The sequence below is a fragment of the Diospyros lotus genome, chromosome 9 (genome assembly GCF_014633365.1).
Source record: "Diospyros lotus cultivar Yz01 chromosome 9, ASM1463336v1, whole genome shotgun sequence".
In the NCBI taxonomy this organism is placed as follows: domain Eukaryota; kingdom Viridiplantae; phylum Streptophyta; class Magnoliopsida; order Ericales; family Ebenaceae; genus Diospyros; species Diospyros lotus.
The window spans coordinates 2,445,626-2,462,840 of record NC_068346.1 but is presented as its reverse complement, the minus strand read 5'-3'; the positions used below and the strand labels follow the sequence as shown (position 1 = coordinate 2,462,840).

Genomic DNA, 17,215 nt, shown 5'->3' with positions numbered 1-17,215 from the left:
GATGAGAATTGAATAGCTTGACGAGATTTTAATTGTCTTGAACATTGGAAATGGAACTACTCAACGATGGGAATGGAACAACTCAACGGGTTCTGATGTTCTAGCACAAGAAAATAATAGAAAAATTTTAAAGCATAAAGTATATCTCCAATTACGCTCATGTATTTCACGTATAAAGATGTTTAATGAGATGTTTTGAAAGTTTATGATGTCACACGACTCTTTTTGTAAAGCATAAGAGAATTTTTATGGCTTCACCCTTTTTTTTATTATCAAATTTAAACACGCTTTCCCTGTAAAAGCATATATGGCATTGTTAATTTTTATATAACTAAATCATCTTAATTAATCACACATCATACATCTTACCTTTAATAAAAATAACTCCAATCTTATGATAGAACCGATCTTATGACAAACGACCTTACTTTTAATTATATTTTTTCTCCTATGACCATATATCTATCATAACATATATAATTGTCAAGAAAACTTACAATAACCCTTTGAGATCAAATGAAAGTAAAAATTGCGTTTCTTGGAACCGTTTGATCTAAATTATGATTCCAAGAGTTACAATAACTGCTTGCCACAGGCACAAACAGAGTTACTAGTTATTTGCTAAAATTGTTTGACATAGAATTTAATTATTAGTCTTTTATGGATTTTCATCAGACAAAAACAAATTTAATAGTTTTTTGTCTTTTTTTTTTTTTTTCCTTTTTGGGTGTGCACATCATCCACATTTTGCTATGTCACACACTACCCTTTCAAAGTCTCTGAAAGATAAGGCAAGGAATAGATTCCCTAGCTTGTGATGTAGGGTCCTGTGTATGCATCAAGATGTTACAAGTCACAACTTGTCTTGTAATGAATTTTAATTGTGATTTATACTTCTTAGCTTTGGTTCATTTTTTTTAGGACAGTTTTGAATTTTCCATCCTTGTTTATAGAGATTTCTGCCTTATAGTTGAGCTAATGTGTGAGAGCTACCATTTTGGCATATGATTTCTTGGCTCTTGAGTCAACCACTCCAATTTATTTCAAGGGACAGAAGAAGAAACAATGCAGTGGTGAGTTTATTGGTTGATGATTCAAGCTATATCATTAGAGGTGTCAATGGATTAAGTTACTCATAGAACACAATATGCCGATAAACAATATTAGTCATATATAACTCAACAGAGCATAGGGTGTTACAATAATCATGTTTAAATGTCTATCATATATATGTTTTTGCTATATTATTGGAAATAAAAAATAATCACCGTATTTTTATTGTAACCCAACAATTTGATTACAATATCCTTTATAGTGGATAAATCACACTAAAGATCACTAAACTTTAGTGTGTTTTCATTTTGATCATTAAATTTTAATTCTTTTCAATGTGATAATAGAATTTTAAAAAATTTTGCAATGTTGTCGTATATAGAATTTTTCAGCCAGAATGAGTGACGTGGCGCTAATGTGGCAAATAATAAAAATATTATGTAATAATATTTTAATATAATATTATTATATATTGACACGTAGCATGTTAAATTTTATTATTTGTCACATCAGCCGAAAAATCTTATATGTGATCACATTATAAAATTTTTTAAACTTCTGTGATCACGTTACAAAAAATTAAAATTTGTGACTAAAATAAAAAATACATCAAAATTTAGTAATCTTTAATATCATTTACCCCCTTTATATATAGTCTAACAATAAGGTATTGATTTGCAATTGCTACTTAGACTTAGTTTGTGAAGGTTTACTCTATCTTTGGATGAACGTTGACTTATATCCATATTTATTCCTTAATACATGTAATTTTATTCATCGATTAATATATCTAGTTTTTATTAAATCATGAGTATTCATTGAATACTCGTGCTTATTTATTTTAAATAAAAAAATTATTTATTCACTTTTTTGTGAAAATTCTTATTGAAAATTTATAGTTATTGAGGTTAGATGTGTTAAAGTGTTAATTTTTGTTATTTGATTGAATTTAGATAAAAAAAGAAACAAAATCCTAATCATCTTGCTATGTCCCCACCACTATGCCTTTTTTGTGTGCTCTGAAGATAAGGCAAGGAATCTATTCCCAAGCTTGCATGAATGGTCTTTGCCAATCTGTAGATATTACATGCTTTTAATGGTATTAACACTGCATAAATGTCCCATAAAATAGAATATATAAGTGTCATAAAAATATTATAAATGATTATTTAAATAATATTTTCGTATCATGTATAAATCACAAAATGTAAGAAATTTAAAGGTTAAACTACCAAATTATCATTCTCATTTGTTGTTTTCTTAGGACAGTTTTGAATTTTTCGTTATGATAATTGTGATTTAAAAATTTAAATTTAACTAAGATTAGGATACATCTATAATTAAATATTTATCTTTTTAGTGACTTATATTTTGATCACAATATAAATAAGTTAATTCTTTTTTGAATATATGTAGATAAATAATAGATCTATAAATAAGTATTTAATATATTAAAACTATTGTAATAGTAATTTCATCATAATGATAATTTATTCTTTGTCGACGATAATTCTTTTGAATTTGAATTTTTAATGTAAATTTTTTGTATTCATTTGTTTGATAATTTAATCGTAGTTTATTTTTTATCCTAAATTCTTACACCCATCATCCTTATTTAAAGCCCATCTTTCTAATTGAGCTGATGTTAATAATTTAAGTGACAGGCAAAGGTAATATATGATTTATTAGAGTTAGATCTTACACAAAACATTCATATTCTTAGGCCAAGTAATGCCCAAAACTCTTACAAACTTGAACTATTTCCTTTATTTACAATTAATTTTCACTCAAATGAATAAAAGACACTTAAGTTAGATGGTCAACAAATAACATAAAACTCATCGACTCAAAATATCATGAATTATAGATAAATGTTAATTAAAAATTTAATATTCATGTTATCGACCAATGTTTTTTTTTTATTATTATTATCATAGGAAACTTCAAGTGTCCCCAATCAACGCGCAATCTTTAGTCGAAATCATTCCACTTTCTTTAAAATCTACGATTCTTCGCCCTCACTCTAAGTGAAAAGATAGCTGAGTCACTCAGGGTCTGATTCATCAAATAGACGCGGATTATCGATAGTAATACAAATGCAAACTTGATTCCATGACTTTAACATAACTTAAGCTCTCAAATTTGTGCGATAAACTATTTATGTTATCTCGAGGAGTTTATCGAGAAATGTTAAATTTTATCTGTTAATAGATTAAATACTTATAAAGTCGAATTCAATAAATTAGCATAAGGTACAAAAATTGGGTAACCCCACATAATGGCTGAATAATTCTGTGGGGAGTGAAGCTTTACAATGAGACAACTTTTTCTACTTTTTGTGGGTATTATTAATTTGGTATCATTTTGATATCTTTTCCACTGGGCCTTTGTCTTCTTCGTCTGTGACAATTTCAACTTAAATCAACAACCTTAAACCCCAACTTCGATTAAATTGTTAAATACATTGCTTATCTTAACACAAACAACATTCATTTCAACCTTAGTCCTCTTGCCCTGCACTGCATGCTTTGGTTGGTACCACATTAATGATGTGCATTATTTGGAAGCCCATTTAAACCTCCTTATATATATTTTTTTTATATTAACTAGCAATAGGGTTAGATAATAATAATAAGATTGATCAATTAGGACTAAAGAATTATGATTTTGAGTTGTAAAATAGTCAATTTGTTAAAAATTAATTGTGGCATGATAAAGCTAACCAAATACCTCTAATTTATGACCAAAGAATCAACCACCCAACTAACTACTACTAGTACTAGTAAACTTTATTGACTGCACCCATTGTGCAAGTCATAGTCATAACTGCACCAATGCCGTGCCCTTGGGTTATGCCAATTATTAACTCTCATTAACTTCACAATAAAACTCGCCCTCATTTGTGTTGAGTGATGACTCTAGTTAGTAAAACCCTAATTAGAAATTAAAATATTGCTTAGACATTTAAAAATAATATTCGATGTGACACTTTTATATTATTGTATTGTATTTAATTAAATATATATTACATTAATACAGAAGTATGAGGCTAAATATCACTTTTAAATTTCTAAATAATAAGAAATGGCTAAATATCATTAAGCCTTATTTTGGGTTTCATTGGAGAGGAAAGTTGAATGAAATCTATGGAAGTGTTGAGGGGAAAGAGGAAGAGAATGAAATTAGAATATATATATTTATATAGAGAGAGAGAGATTTTAAAATAAAGTATTTGTAATTGTCCGTACATTTGTAGGATTACTCTGGAATGGTGAGCAGTACCGGCCGCCACGGCCGCCTGAGCAGTCGCTGCCTGAACGCCGCCGACAGCGGCCGAAGCGAGCGGGGTGCGCCACGCCGCCCTCCCATGGCGCCGCCGCCGGAGACGCCGGCGCCCGGTAAAAACGCCTCTCCTAGATCCCTGACCTTAGCCCTGTCGTCCTCGAGCGGCGGCGAAGACACGAACAGGTCCCTCAGCTTGTGGCTGACCGCCAACTCCTTGCTCTTCTCAGGCGATCCGGCGCCGGAGGAGGTAGTTCGTCGTCGATCCGGCGAGGGTTCGCGGCGGGGGAGGCGCCGGGAGCTTGGGGCGGCGCGGCTGAGCAGCATGCGTAGGGTTTTGCGGCGGCGGAGGTGGATGACGGGGCTGGTGGTGGGGCTCCGCGTGGGGCTGCCGGCGACGGCGCACTGAGTGGCTAAGAGCTTGACCTTGTAGAGAGCGGCCATTGTGTGGATCGGGGGTTTCGGATTGCAATTCAATTTGGGAAAGAGGAGGAGAGATCCGAGGCCATTCAATGGCTTCTCGAGAGAGAGAGAGAGAGAGAGAGAGAGAGAGAGAATGGGGGGGGGGGGGGGGGGGGGGGTGTTAAAGGGAGAATAATGGTCGCCTCTCGTCTGTTTGGGTCTTTTTAGGCATTCAAAGAAGGGATCTTTCTCCTGGGCTTTCCATTCTTTTAAACTTCCTACTTTCTTCACTTCTTCCTCTTATTCTTCTTTCGAATTTACCTTTTTACTGTATCAATTGTTTTACCATTGCAGATTGAAACAATATATTAAATTACACATGGTATTTTGAGATTTACTAAATTACACTATGTATCTCTGAATCGTTTTTGAAAATTATATATATATATATATACGGAGGCCCTTTAATAATAAAAAAATATAACATTTAGTATTATAAAATATCAAAACTCTAATGAATTGGAGCAAACATATTTTAGCTTCTTCTTTTCCTTTTATCTATCTCATTTCTTTTTCATTGTTGCTTTTAGATTGTTGAAATCCATGGGTTTGATTGGTTCTCCAAATCTTGAACCCATCATCGATGAATTCTACCAATGACATTTTTTTTTAAATTTTTTTTGAATTTTTTTGTTTGGATGAACGCATCTTAATTAGAATTTAATTAATATAGTTAGGATTGAATAAGATGTTCGAGGAAAACCCATAAGTCTCAAGAACCTTTGGAAATATTTTTAAATCATATAGATCTCATTACAAATGATAAAAAATCTAGAGTTAATTCGCCCTTTTATTATTATTCCCATCTCACCTTAAAAACATCAAACATTAAATCAAACCAAATTAAATTAATTTGATCAAACTAATATCTTTAAAACATCACTCGCTCGGTAAATTTTTTAGGGAAAAATGAAGTTTATAATTTAATATTCAAATGGAAACAAATTGCACTACCCACGCTACATAAATCACTAATTCATATGGCATGTCGAATTGTCATAATGGAAAACCAAAATGTCACGTGTGATCTATAAATTGGCAAAATTAAGCAAGAACACTTGAACAGTATTTAAATACATCCAAACATATATATATATATATTGTGAAGATGATTAGGTTGAGGACAACTCTAATTACTTTATACATTCTCCTAATTAAAACTTGCATCAATTAACGTCTTCAATCTGTATATCTTCTATAAAACAAGAAAATAACATGAAAACAAGATGGAAGCTTAAGAATGCTCAACCACCAAGCAAAATGAGAAGGGAATCTCCAAGTTTTCGGTTCTCATCAACCACTAGAGAAAGAAGTGTAAGAGTTGCTAACCCGTTTGTCGGTGGCGGTGGAATCCGGCGACAGCGGCGGGGGGTTCCCCTTCAGAAGCCCAACATCATCCTCTATAACAATGTCCACCACCTCTGCATCTTGGCCCCCATTCATCTCCTCGTTCTTTATTCGCTTCAAAGCCTTCAGCACTTCTTCCATGGAAGGCCTCATATCCCTTTCCATCTGCAAACACCTGAAAGCCAGCTCTGCCACCAAAGTGGCCATCCTCCTCACAGAACTGTTTGTTTCAAATCCAAGATCTGGATCCACTAGCTCGTTCAATGTGTGGTTCTGAATCTTGTTGATTGCCATGTTTGCCAAGTTGATTTCTTGCCTGTCCCGGTTGGTGTCAACTGCTTGTTTGGATGATATTAGCTCAATTAAAACCACCCCAAAGCTGTAAACATCGCTCCTTTCAGTGAGTTGGTAGCATTGGTAGTATTCGGGATCAACATAGCCTGGTGTCCCTTGTGGGGCTGTTGAGACATGGGTCACATCGTTCGGGAACAGCCTTGACAGCCCAAAGTCAGCTACTTTGACGTGGAAATCATTGTCGAGGAGGATGTTGTTGGTTTTGACATCGCGGTGGATGATGTCTGAGGCATGGAGGTAGGCCAGAGCCTCGGCTGTTTCCATGGCAATGCCCAGCCGGACAGGCCAAGAGAGCAGGCCGGAGTTTGATTTTCTTCCATGCAGGTGGTCGGCCACTGTTCCGTTGGGGATGAACTCGTACACTAGGAGGAGTTCCCGGCTTCTTTTTGAGGTGCATCCATAGAGAGTCACAAGGTTTACGTGCCTTAATCGTGTTAGGATCTCGACTTCGTTCATGAATTGCTCTACACGTTTGAAGTTGTTCTCATACAGGCGCTTCACTGCAACTATGCGGCCATCTTGGAGCTTGCCTGTTCAAGAAATCAATCAGAAACAAAATAGAAGAAGGAAGGTGATATATATTCATTGATAACCTCTTTACAGAAAATGCATATAAAACAATGTCAACTTACTCTGTTTGCTATTTATGTGTCAATTAATTCATTGATGAGTGGGTCTTTTGTATGAGAATTTTGTACAAAACTTACATTTTTTATATCATTACTCAGAACAGGAAACATAGTTATGTTGAGCCCCATGGCAATAAAAAGAGTTTTTACCATAATAAACAGTGCCAAAGCCTCCATCTCCAAGCTCTCTAGAGGGGTCGAAATAGTTGGTGGCTTCTTCGAGTTCAGCATAGCTGAAGATCTGAGCTCCAAAGTAGGTGCTTGCCTTACCAAATTCAGACTTTGATGATCGATAAGAAGGGATGCTATGGGAGAGATTAGTCGAAGGAGTGGTAGTGAGGCCTTTGGTTAGAGGAGCAGACGAGACAATATCTTTGCTTTCTGCAGCTTGAGCAGACTCTGCAGCAACCCGTTTTCTCTTTTGTCTGCAAGCAAAAATGGCCCATCCCAATCCAATACCAGCAATCACTGCACCTGCTATTGGAAGACCTGGAAATAGAAGAGAGAGTTAGAAAAAACAAAAGAAATATTGAAATATAGCAGGTTGATTTTACCTATTTGCATTGACATTGAATCTGAACCGCTGCCATCCCCTGAAACAATCATGAAAAGCAGAATGTTAACTGAATATAGAAAAGATTAAATGAAACTAAAACATTTATCAACCATATCTTCCAAACCCATGGTGGCCATAGGAACAATGTCCTTGAATGTAATAGAAATAAGCTAATCTTGAGATGAACATAATGTTTTACCATTTCTCAACTGCCTGCTAACTCACAAGTATTGCGGTTTATTTTCTTTCCACTTTCTGTACATGTACTATGATTGTAATTTTTAATGTAATATTGTCAAATCTGCAATAAGTCCAATTTGCAAGATCCAAAGGGTTAAAAGTCATGAAATGTGGCTTGACTAGTAGAAAATGACAAGCGCCCGTATCCATAAGTCTCTCCTGCCAGTGTTCATTCAAAGTCAAAGAAGAAATTGTGGGTTAAGATTATTGAGAAAATCTAAATTAGAGATGCAACCTCCCCTAGATCAAACTGTAACAGCTTACCGACTCTGGCCTTTTTCTTTTGACGATTCCCCAAAACAAATGTTCGTTTTTGGAGAAAGAAAATGCATAACTATACTGGTACCCTTTTCCCCCACCCACTCAATGCTTAAAAAATTTATGAAGTGAAGCCAAGAAAATGTAGCTACAGATCGAATATATATCTTAGGTCGTCATAGCTGATCTAGCTAATAACTTATTGATTAAATTACTTAATTTGGAAATTAAAACGAGGCTAGCACTAATCTAATCTCCAGTTTACTACGTAGACAGCATCATTTCTGTAGGAATCTCTTGATGAAGATCTACTTTTGCCTTAACTTGCATAACGTATACCTCCAACGCGTTTTCAAGCAAAATATGTATAATCCTATAGAAGTTGAGGTTATCAATACCTCCGGTGGTTTGATTCAACTAATCGAAGCATAATTAATGGCCAAGAAATAAAATAAAGAAGCAAGATATGTGACAAATTTTCAATGGGGAGGTTAGGTTTAGAATTTGTCTTGGATTAGAAAGGATTAAAGAAAGGAAAGGTAAGAAGCTAATAACTCCACAAAGACGACTAGGATGAGTTGTTCTTCTTCCTCTCGTTTTCTTTTTGGAGGGGGCCGTTCTATGAGGCCGGCTAATGACCATATTTTTGCACAAGTCTGATCTATGAAGAAATCCTACCTATATTCTATTAATTGCTATACAAACTGACTTACGAAATCCTACAATCTTCTTCTTGTTAGATCACAAAAGCTTTGTTGGTACTCAGAAAATTGTTTCCAATACACTAGGACTCTCACCCAAATATGCCAAGAACGTAAAACATGGAAAATTAGATCCTCTCCAATTTGAGGAGCTGCTTTTAAGTTAGTTTCAGCATCTGGAAGATCACAATCTTTACCATTAAATAAAGCAGAAGAGATTAACAGAGGGCCACTTACGTTTTTCATTCCCAGTTGGGCCAGTTGTGTTGCAGGAAACTGGGTGAGGTCCGTCAACGCAATAGCAAACAAATGAACCAGATGTGGAATCCGATCCACATACCCCACTTGTTCCAACACACTTGCTACAGCTTGTGTTGTTGGCTTCCCACTGCAGCCCAAAACCAATCTCAAGCACTTGTCTTAAATTTGAACTGTTGGTTAGGCTCTGAGCCGCTGTTTGATTAACCCGCACATTAACGATGGAATTGCACGAAGTGTTTATTGGCATGCCGGTCGGCAAAAAATAATTGGGGCTAGGGGTGGTGCTGCCGCTGACGGTGCAATTGAACTGGGTGGGTACTAATGCTGAAACACCAGGAAGTGTCTGGCAGCCATAGTAGAGCGTCAGGTCTTCTGTGTCCGTGACATAGTTGAAATAGTTGGTGTCCAGGGTAGCGTTGTAGAGGTCTTGTGGGCAATTAGTGTCATAGAATTCGTTCCTAGCGACTTGGAGAAAGGGCGAGTCTGCCGACGAGTCATTTATGGCGAGAACTCGGTATTGTCTGGACTTAATTGTGAGAATAGGGGGTTTGCCTTGGCAATCCAGCTGAAACCTGGGGTGGCCGCAGAACTTTGGCCGGTTACCTCCCCAGAAAGGATATCTTAGGTCCGTGAAATTTGAACACTGAAAGGGCTGGCCGCAGTTTTTAAAATTTTCATCATCGGCAGCCAAAGATGACGACGGAAAATGGACGGAGAGGAGAATCATCAGTAAGGCAAGATAAGAGCTTTGGAAGAGGTGGGAATTCATCTTCTGATGAAGAAGAAGAAGAAGAAGAAGAAGAAGAGCCAGTCTTTTTTGTTTATGCTTCTAGTTTATTCCATCAGTTGTGATCATACAACAGCAGCAAGATGGGAAGGAGGCCTCTGCTCTATGGGAAAGTCCGTAGAAATTGTGGAGGTTTTGAAGGGAAGGGGAAGGGGATGACTGAAGAGAAGCTTCTTGGACTGGGATGGAAGAAGAAATTAAAGACATAACAGAGGAGGAGGACTTGGTCCTCCAAAGTGGCAAAAGTCTCCATTGACAGGCGGGAGGCGGCCGGTTCTTGCACGCAATTGGCAATTGAAGTTCGATAATTGTGATCGCTTTTAATTGCCAGAAAACGACTGAAAATTAAAATGTTCATTTTTTATTTTTTAAAATTTGAAAAAGTAAACTAAAAATCGGAAATAAAAACTCTCTTAAAATAACCTTAAAATTTTAAAAATTGATTGTTACCCCCTTGGTTTTCAATTTTATAGTTTCAAACACAAAATGAAATTCAATTCTTTTTCTTTATTGCATTTTCAGATGTTAAAAAAGAATGACAAAAGTGCATTTAAATTTAAGTTTGATTTTCATTTTTAAAAAAGTAATAAGCACAAAAATTTAAAAAGAAAACAAATGTTATTTATTTTCATTTTGACCGATCTCAACCACTCATTTCGTCTACTCAATCTCTATCATATTAAGTAACTAATCTCTTTGAACTATCAAATTAAATCTCACAGGATAAATTACAACAATATTTTTATTAGTCTAAACAAGGCTTTAGTGACAAGGAGGACAAAAAATAAAAAAAGAACTAATTAAGCTTTTAACATGACATGGACATGGAGGTGATTTTAATATTATTTTAATTTTTAATCTATGAATAATTACGTGCCTCATAATTAAGATATATGGTTGAAAAGCTTATTAAAGAATTTAGGGGTCATTTCAAACGGCAAAATCCATCAAAATCATCAATTTTTGGCCTGTTTTTTCTATTTTTGCGTTACTTTTGATATTTATTTTTCTATTTTATTGTTTTACCCTTAGTAGGTTTTTGTCTTCTATTTAATGAAGTCTTAGAAAATTTTATTTTCACACGCTTTGTGATTTGTTGTTATTTTATTTGAATTTAGTCAACAAACTTAAATTACGTTATCTTTACTTTTTTATTTATAATTTTAAGTTTTAATTTTTTTTAATTTTCTATTTTAATAATTTATTTTTAAAAAATTAAAAACACGTTCTTTTTAAAATTTTAAAAATAATTTTTAATAATATTTTATTCAATAAATTAAAAATATTTAATACTAATATATTATTAAAAATATATATACATTTCAAAGTTAATGAATTTTATAATATATTTTTATTATAATAATAAAATATAAATAAATAAATATATTTTGAGTTTAAAATTTATTTTAAATAAAAACACTCAAAATAATTTTTTTGTTGTTGAAAATTTTTTTTATAAATTTTTTTTTTTAAATAAAAAAGAAAATGTGTTTTTATTATTTTAAAAAATTAAAAATAATTTTAAAATAATTTAAAAAACGTAACCTTAATTTTTAGTTGATTCTGTCTGCGTCACAAGTCCCCCCCCCGCCCCCCCCCCCGGGGTTAACATAACGAGTGTGGAAGGATGTTCCCTCCCAGCAATAGGGGGGCGTCTTTTTTTTTGACTTAAATGTCCTAAACCAACCTAACGAGAGATTTCCCATCCGCTCTTTCACATCTACCCACTACTACTACTACCCTTGAACTTGAAGCAGAATAAGTAATTTTCCACATCATTATAAAGGTTAGCAGTTGGCTCTGCTTTTTAGGTCAATCCATACGCAATACAAAGAAAATGGGCCACCGATGCTTGAACCATCTAATAAGCCCTGACCTGTACATGGGAAGGAATTGGTCCTCCACACCTTAACCACCACACTACTAACTAACCTTCAACTTTTTCTAAGGAGCCCTGACCTGTACATGGGAATTGGTCCTCCACACCTTAACCACCACACTACTAACCTTCAACTTTTTTTTCTAATGGAAACTTACTTAAATATATGTATATATATTATTTTGATATAGTAGTGGTCCTTACATGAAAGAATTAGTGGAAGGTGTGTAGGTTGATCTAGTTTTAAAATGGTTTCTTATGCTGCACCTGCACCCACTTGATTATGGTCTAAGCAAGTTCCAGTATTATTTGTGACTCAAAAGATATCTCATGAGTTTACAAGAACTAAGAAATGTACTTAAAAGAACGTTCCTTTCCTAGCTTACTAATATAAGATTGGGTTCTTAAGGTTAGGAGTGTTCATTTGATTCACATTAGTATTTTTTTTATTTTTAAATATAAAATTTAAAAATATGCACATACATTTATATATATCATCCAAACAAAATATATTATTCTATAATTTTAGATAATATATTATATTATACAATTTTATAATTTTAATAACATATTGTATAACTTAATTTAGAGAATAACTAAAATTAGTCCGAATTGTAAAAAAGATTGCAATCCGGACTGGACTTGTTAAAACAACGTCGTTTTGATTGCTCTTCTTCTCTTTTTGTATTCTTCTCCGAATCTAGGAACGGACCGAGGAAGATGAAACACCGGCGACAAACAAGAACAAGTGATGTAGGCGATGGCGGAACAGACGACGAGAAGAAACATGGAATAGGGAATAGGAAGAAACGATGCAGGTGACGAGACAAGCACAGAAGCGATGAAAATGAAGCACCAAGGACGGATGAGGGACGTCTTTGCAAAACCTAGATCAACAGATTGCGCATGCGCCATCACCTGCATCTCTTCTTCCCATCCCTCACTGGTGTTTCATCTTCCTCGATCTATTCATCCCGTCACCTCCAATGTCACAATGTCCCTTCATCTCCGTCTTCTTTGCTACTGCTCGTTGACGTTGTCAGTGCTTTATCTTCACGCTCCCATATTTGGAGATAAGACAACAAAAAGAGAACCAAGGGTAGAGGAGAGAAGAGAAGAGAAGAGAAGGATCAAAACTACGATCAATTTGATGTCGGAGTAATTTTAGCTATTCTCTTTAATTTATGTATACTATTGCAGCCAGTTATTAGTCTTGGACTGATCCTGGACTAAAAATGGATTAGAGCTTCTAAGCAAACCGTAAACTAGACCGCTTTCCGAATTTTACTTAATAGCTTCGGGTTAAGTAAACTAGGACTCATATCACAACCAAGGCCATATGTGAACAGAGAAGGTGCATACATACCCGGCCCAGTTTGGCAGGTCCCATTGTGGGGCTGGTCACGGCAAAAGCAAGTGAACTCACTCTCGCTCCGATTATACCCGCAAACACCACCAGATTCCAAGCAGGCAATACATCGAACACCTTCTGTGCTCCACTGCAGCCCGAAACCTGCATCTATGGCCACACCGATGCTCGTCAAATTGGCCTCCAGAGCCTGCGCAGCGCTTTCAAAAACCGGCACGCCCACAGAGGTATCGCAGCTCACTGCGTTCGGATCAATCGTCATACTCGTCGTCGCGTAGTAAACAGTCGAAGTAGTAACGTTTATGGTGCAATTCCGCCAGCTCCAGAGCCCAGGAACTGGCGCCAAGTGGAAAGGGCAACCGTAGAACAGTGTCAAGTTCCGAAGAACAGAGCCATAACTAAAGTGTTGGAAATTGATGGTAGTGTTGATCAAGCGCGGGGGACAAGAATTGTTCCACAGATCCTCTCGAGCAACTGTGATGGTCCGAGCCAGGAGGTTTATGTCGAGAACTCGGAACCTCTCGGAAGAGATTGCAATCGTTGGAACGTCGGATTCACATCCTAATTCGTACGCGGGCAAGCCACAGTATTCCGCGCGATTCGCTCCCCAGAATGGGAACGAAATGTTGCTGATTTTTCCACAGGCGTACGGTTCGCTACAGTTCGAATATCGAAAATCCATGCGGCATAGAGAAGAGCGAATGCTGATTGAAGCGAGAAAGAGGAGAAGAATGAAGCCATGAAAGGAATTCTGCAGAAGATTGGGATGCATTGCGAGGACGGTCAGGTAGAAAGTGAAAAGACTTTCATGGCGGCTTGTGGTATAAATAACAAGTTTGAATTATGTGAATTATGGCGTTTCGACTGGTTTGAAGCATCTTCATGGCCTCCAAAACACTGTTCTGGGTGGGAATGGATTCATTGTTTGAACAAGACAGCGATGTGCCAAATCCAATGAAGAGAATAATAATTGAATAGACTTCGTAGCAGAGTCAAGACAAGAATTCGCATCTGTAACTACAACTGGTGCAGGGATTTTGTAGGGATGAGAGCAGCGACAGGGCGTATACTGTCTCTTTAACTTTACTGTATTAACGCACCAATCATTTAAGATATCAATGATTCCGCCCTCAAGCTCGTAGATCAAATGGCAGGCGATGGTCATGCCACTTTGGTGCCTTTGTTTAAGTGAGAAGGTTCTATTAATGTTGAATTGTTGTTTATTGCGCGTTTATTAATCAAGATATAAGGTGAAAAAACTAAAATATGGGATGCATTTCGAACTTTTATAATTTTTAACGTGTTTGTTAAGTTTATCTGCTCATTTTTTAAAAAATCAACTCTTATTTTGATTTTTTAAGATATGCATATCTCTCCTCCCCTCAAAATAAGCATATCTTGATCTCTACATATAAGAAAAAAAAAATTATATATGTATCTTTTAATACATTTCAAAAAATTTAATAAACAGTTTGATAAAAATTTTGGAATACTTCCTAATTTTATCTTGACCATTTCATATCTTGATCTAAAAATTATTTTAGATTTATCTTGATATTCTCTTATTTTATTCATTTTAATACACGCTGCGTTAATAGAATTTAGTTGATGAATTTAGAGTTTAGATGATTCATATCAAGACCCAATATTGCAGACCACCTCTAAAATTGTCTGGCGAAGGGATTTAGTTGATGAATTTAGAGTTTAGATGATACATATCAAGGCCCAATATCGCAGACCACCACTAAAATTGTCTGCCCACAAACTTAGCCAACCCAACTAAGATCGGCCCAAGGCCTAACAGCATGGTCATTTTCTAGTGCGCGACAACTCATCAGCACTAAGGAACAGAACTCGAAGAAGCAATTGGTTCCTAGAAACCTTTCAATCAACAATCTCTTGCATTTTTCCCATGCCACTATGGAGTTACTAAGTCCTATGTTTCCCATGAGATCTCAGAACACTACGTATTTAAAATATCACAAATTTTCAGGAGACTGTTATAATTTCTCAAGTATAATAATCAATGTAAACATGGCTTCTCTACCATAAAAAGGGAAAACATGACTGGCCAAAAAGAACTTTTGAGTGAGTTTTGATAATTCTACCGGTTTTTATTAGTTTTTTTTTTTATCATTTATTCAAAGTGTGGCGAAATTCTTGTAGCTCTTATCCAAGTGTGATTGTATTTCATTATCATTTAGTGGCGAGTTGCCTATCTCTCGTGGTTTCTATCCCTCTAGTTAATTGACTAACTCTCCATGCTAATTGACTACTTCCCCACTTTTACTTGGCTGACCCTTTTTGTTACTCAGACTATCCCATTCATCACTCAGCTAATCTACTATGTTACGCGACTGCCTTGCCTAGTCAATCTACCAAAATCCTTTCTTATTATTGGACTACTTCTAGGAATACTCAGTTCAATTTTTTGTGATACTCGGCTAAACTGCAAGTTACTCGAGTCGCCTATAAACTTGTTCCGTCTTTATCCGATAACCCCCCATTGACAAGTTCACCCAAACTCGATTTATTTATATCGAGGTGTAATTGATATTATTCCTTTAGATAACCTCTCAATTCGAACTTATATTTTGTAGAATGATTCAATCTAGTCAAGAACTCGTCGAATCTAGTTTAAAGTGCATTTTGGAGCTACACTTATCCGAGTCAATTTTAATGCTAGAGAAAGGAGAAAGATTGTACTAGCTAGAAGTAAAAATTGTCAAATTTTCTAATATTTGCCAACGCCAGTACTTCATATTAAGGGCTGTGGGGATGATAATGAATATTTATGCAGTGTGACTCAGATAATAATTATAATAATAATAATGGAAAAATAGAAAGAGTTGACTTACCCGTCCTGGGTGAAGACTCCGATGATGGGGCTCCGGCATCCACTGCGCAGGTAGCCGACACATAAGGCGGGTTGGGGCAAAAGCAAGTGGTTTGATTGCTCAGAAAATCAAACCCACACCGTCCCTTCGAATCTTTACAGTTACTGCAAGCACTATCATTCACCTTCCATGTAACCTCCACTCCTCCTCCCAGAACTTGACCCAAATTCGTCGAATTTATAGACCCGGACCGAGGCGAAACCGGAACCGTAACGCTCACCTTGCACTGAAACGGGACCACAGATCCAAGAAACCAATACACCTCCTTATACCCAGGAACAGTACAACCCGAAACTGGCATGAGGCTGCTGGGGATTGACCACACCGGACAACCGTAGAAAAAAGTGAGGTTAACATATCCCGGACTGTACTCGAATAGCGAGTTATCCAGGGTGGTGTTAACTAAATCCTGCGGACAAACAGACCCCACAGCGTCCTCTCGAGCAATCACCATGGTCTGCTTGGCGAGACTGAGATTCAGGAGGCGGTAAGTGAGGTTCATGATCTGGATGGTGGGAATATCTTTCTGGCAATTGAGGGCTAATCCAGGATAGCTGCAGTTGGCCGGTGCAGTGTATGCGCGGAAAGGATACCCCAGTTCGGTAATGAAGCCGCAGTTGAAAGTGGTGGCACAGCTGTCGTAGAGCCAGTCGCCGTCGTCAGCCGAGGAGATTCGGAAGAGAAGAAGAAGAAACGGGGTTAGAGAGAGATGAGAGAAGATCGGCGAAGGGGAATTCATTTTGGTGGGGAAGAGAGAGAGAGAGAGAGAGGATTAAGAACGAGGAATGGCGGGTTATGTTTGGTAATGGTTAAGTTTGGTGGTTGGCCGAATGGGGATGGAATTGGGAGGAACTGTTGGGGGCAGGAAAATATGGAAAGAAAGTGAGAGAAAAACTGGTGGACTTCGAGAAAAAAAATTTGATCGATCGATTTTCTTGTCGCTTCTTGGAAAAAGGAGTATAAGGTGACCCAAGCATCCAGTTCCAGGAGAGACCCAATGTCTCGTTGGACTGGATATACATACACACACGCACACACATATATGAGTTTAATGGTTAAGCGAGACCATTTCACATGAAATGTAATTGACTTTAAGCATAAAAGATGCAAATGGCATCCCCATGGTAGGGCACCGCCAGT

The 17,215-nt window shown here is 36.4% G+C and overlaps 2 protein-coding genes across 4 annotated transcripts; both read right to left on the bottom strand.

The window, feature by feature from the left end:
• Nucleotides 1-4,230: 4,230 nt before the first annotated feature.
• LOC127809582 (uncharacterized) lies at nucleotides 4,231-4,886 on the bottom strand. The gene has a single exon (XM_052348480.1). The coding sequence runs from the start codon at nucleotides 4,777-4,779 to the stop codon at nucleotides 4,312-4,314; it is 468 nt and encodes a 155-aa protein (XP_052204440.1). The 5' UTR covers nucleotides 4,780-4,886; the 3' UTR covers nucleotides 4,231-4,311.
• Nucleotides 4,887-5,841: 955 nt separating this feature from the next.
• On the bottom strand, nucleotides 5,842-17,124 carry LOC127809577 (LEAF RUST 10 DISEASE-RESISTANCE LOCUS RECEPTOR-LIKE PROTEIN KINASE-like 1.2). Of its 3 annotated transcripts, none has more exons than XM_052348470.1 (4): nucleotides 16,037-17,124; nucleotides 7,682-7,720; nucleotides 7,278-7,616; nucleotides 5,842-7,028 (listed from the first exon to the last, which is right to left on the bottom strand). In XM_052348470.1, the coding sequence occupies exons 1-4, from the start codon at nucleotides 16,812-16,814 to the stop codon at nucleotides 6,091-6,093; spliced, it is 2,094 nt and encodes a 697-aa protein (XP_052204430.1). In that variant the 5' UTR covers nucleotides 16,815-17,124; the 3' UTR covers nucleotides 5,842-6,090. The 3 variants fall into 3 exon arrangements, with proteins under 3 accessions (XP_052204430.1, XP_052204431.1, XP_052204429.1); XM_052348471.1 differs by lacking the exon at nucleotides 16,037-17,124 and adding an exon at nucleotides 13,176-14,290; XM_052348469.1 differs by lacking the exon at nucleotides 16,037-17,124 and adding an exon at nucleotides 9,120-10,207.
• Nucleotides 17,125-17,215: the final 91 nt, after the last annotated feature.

Coding starts and splice junctions, on each gene's coding strand:
- LOC127809577 (XM_052348469.1), bottom strand. CDS start 9,912: ATGAATTCCCACCTCTTCCAAAGCTCTTATCTTGCCTTACTGATGATT. Junction 7,721..9,119: donor CCCAACTGGGAATGAAAAAC/GTAAGTGGCCCT, acceptor TGATTGTTTCAG/GGGATGGCAGCGGTTCAGAT. Junction 7,029..7,277: donor CTTTGGCACTGTTTATTATG/GTAAAAACTCTT, acceptor TTTCTTGAACAG/GCAAGCTCCAAGATGGCCGC.
- LOC127809582 (XM_052348480.1), bottom strand. CDS start 4,779: ATGGCCGCTCTCTACAAGGTCAAGCTCTTAGCCACTCAGTGCGCCGTC.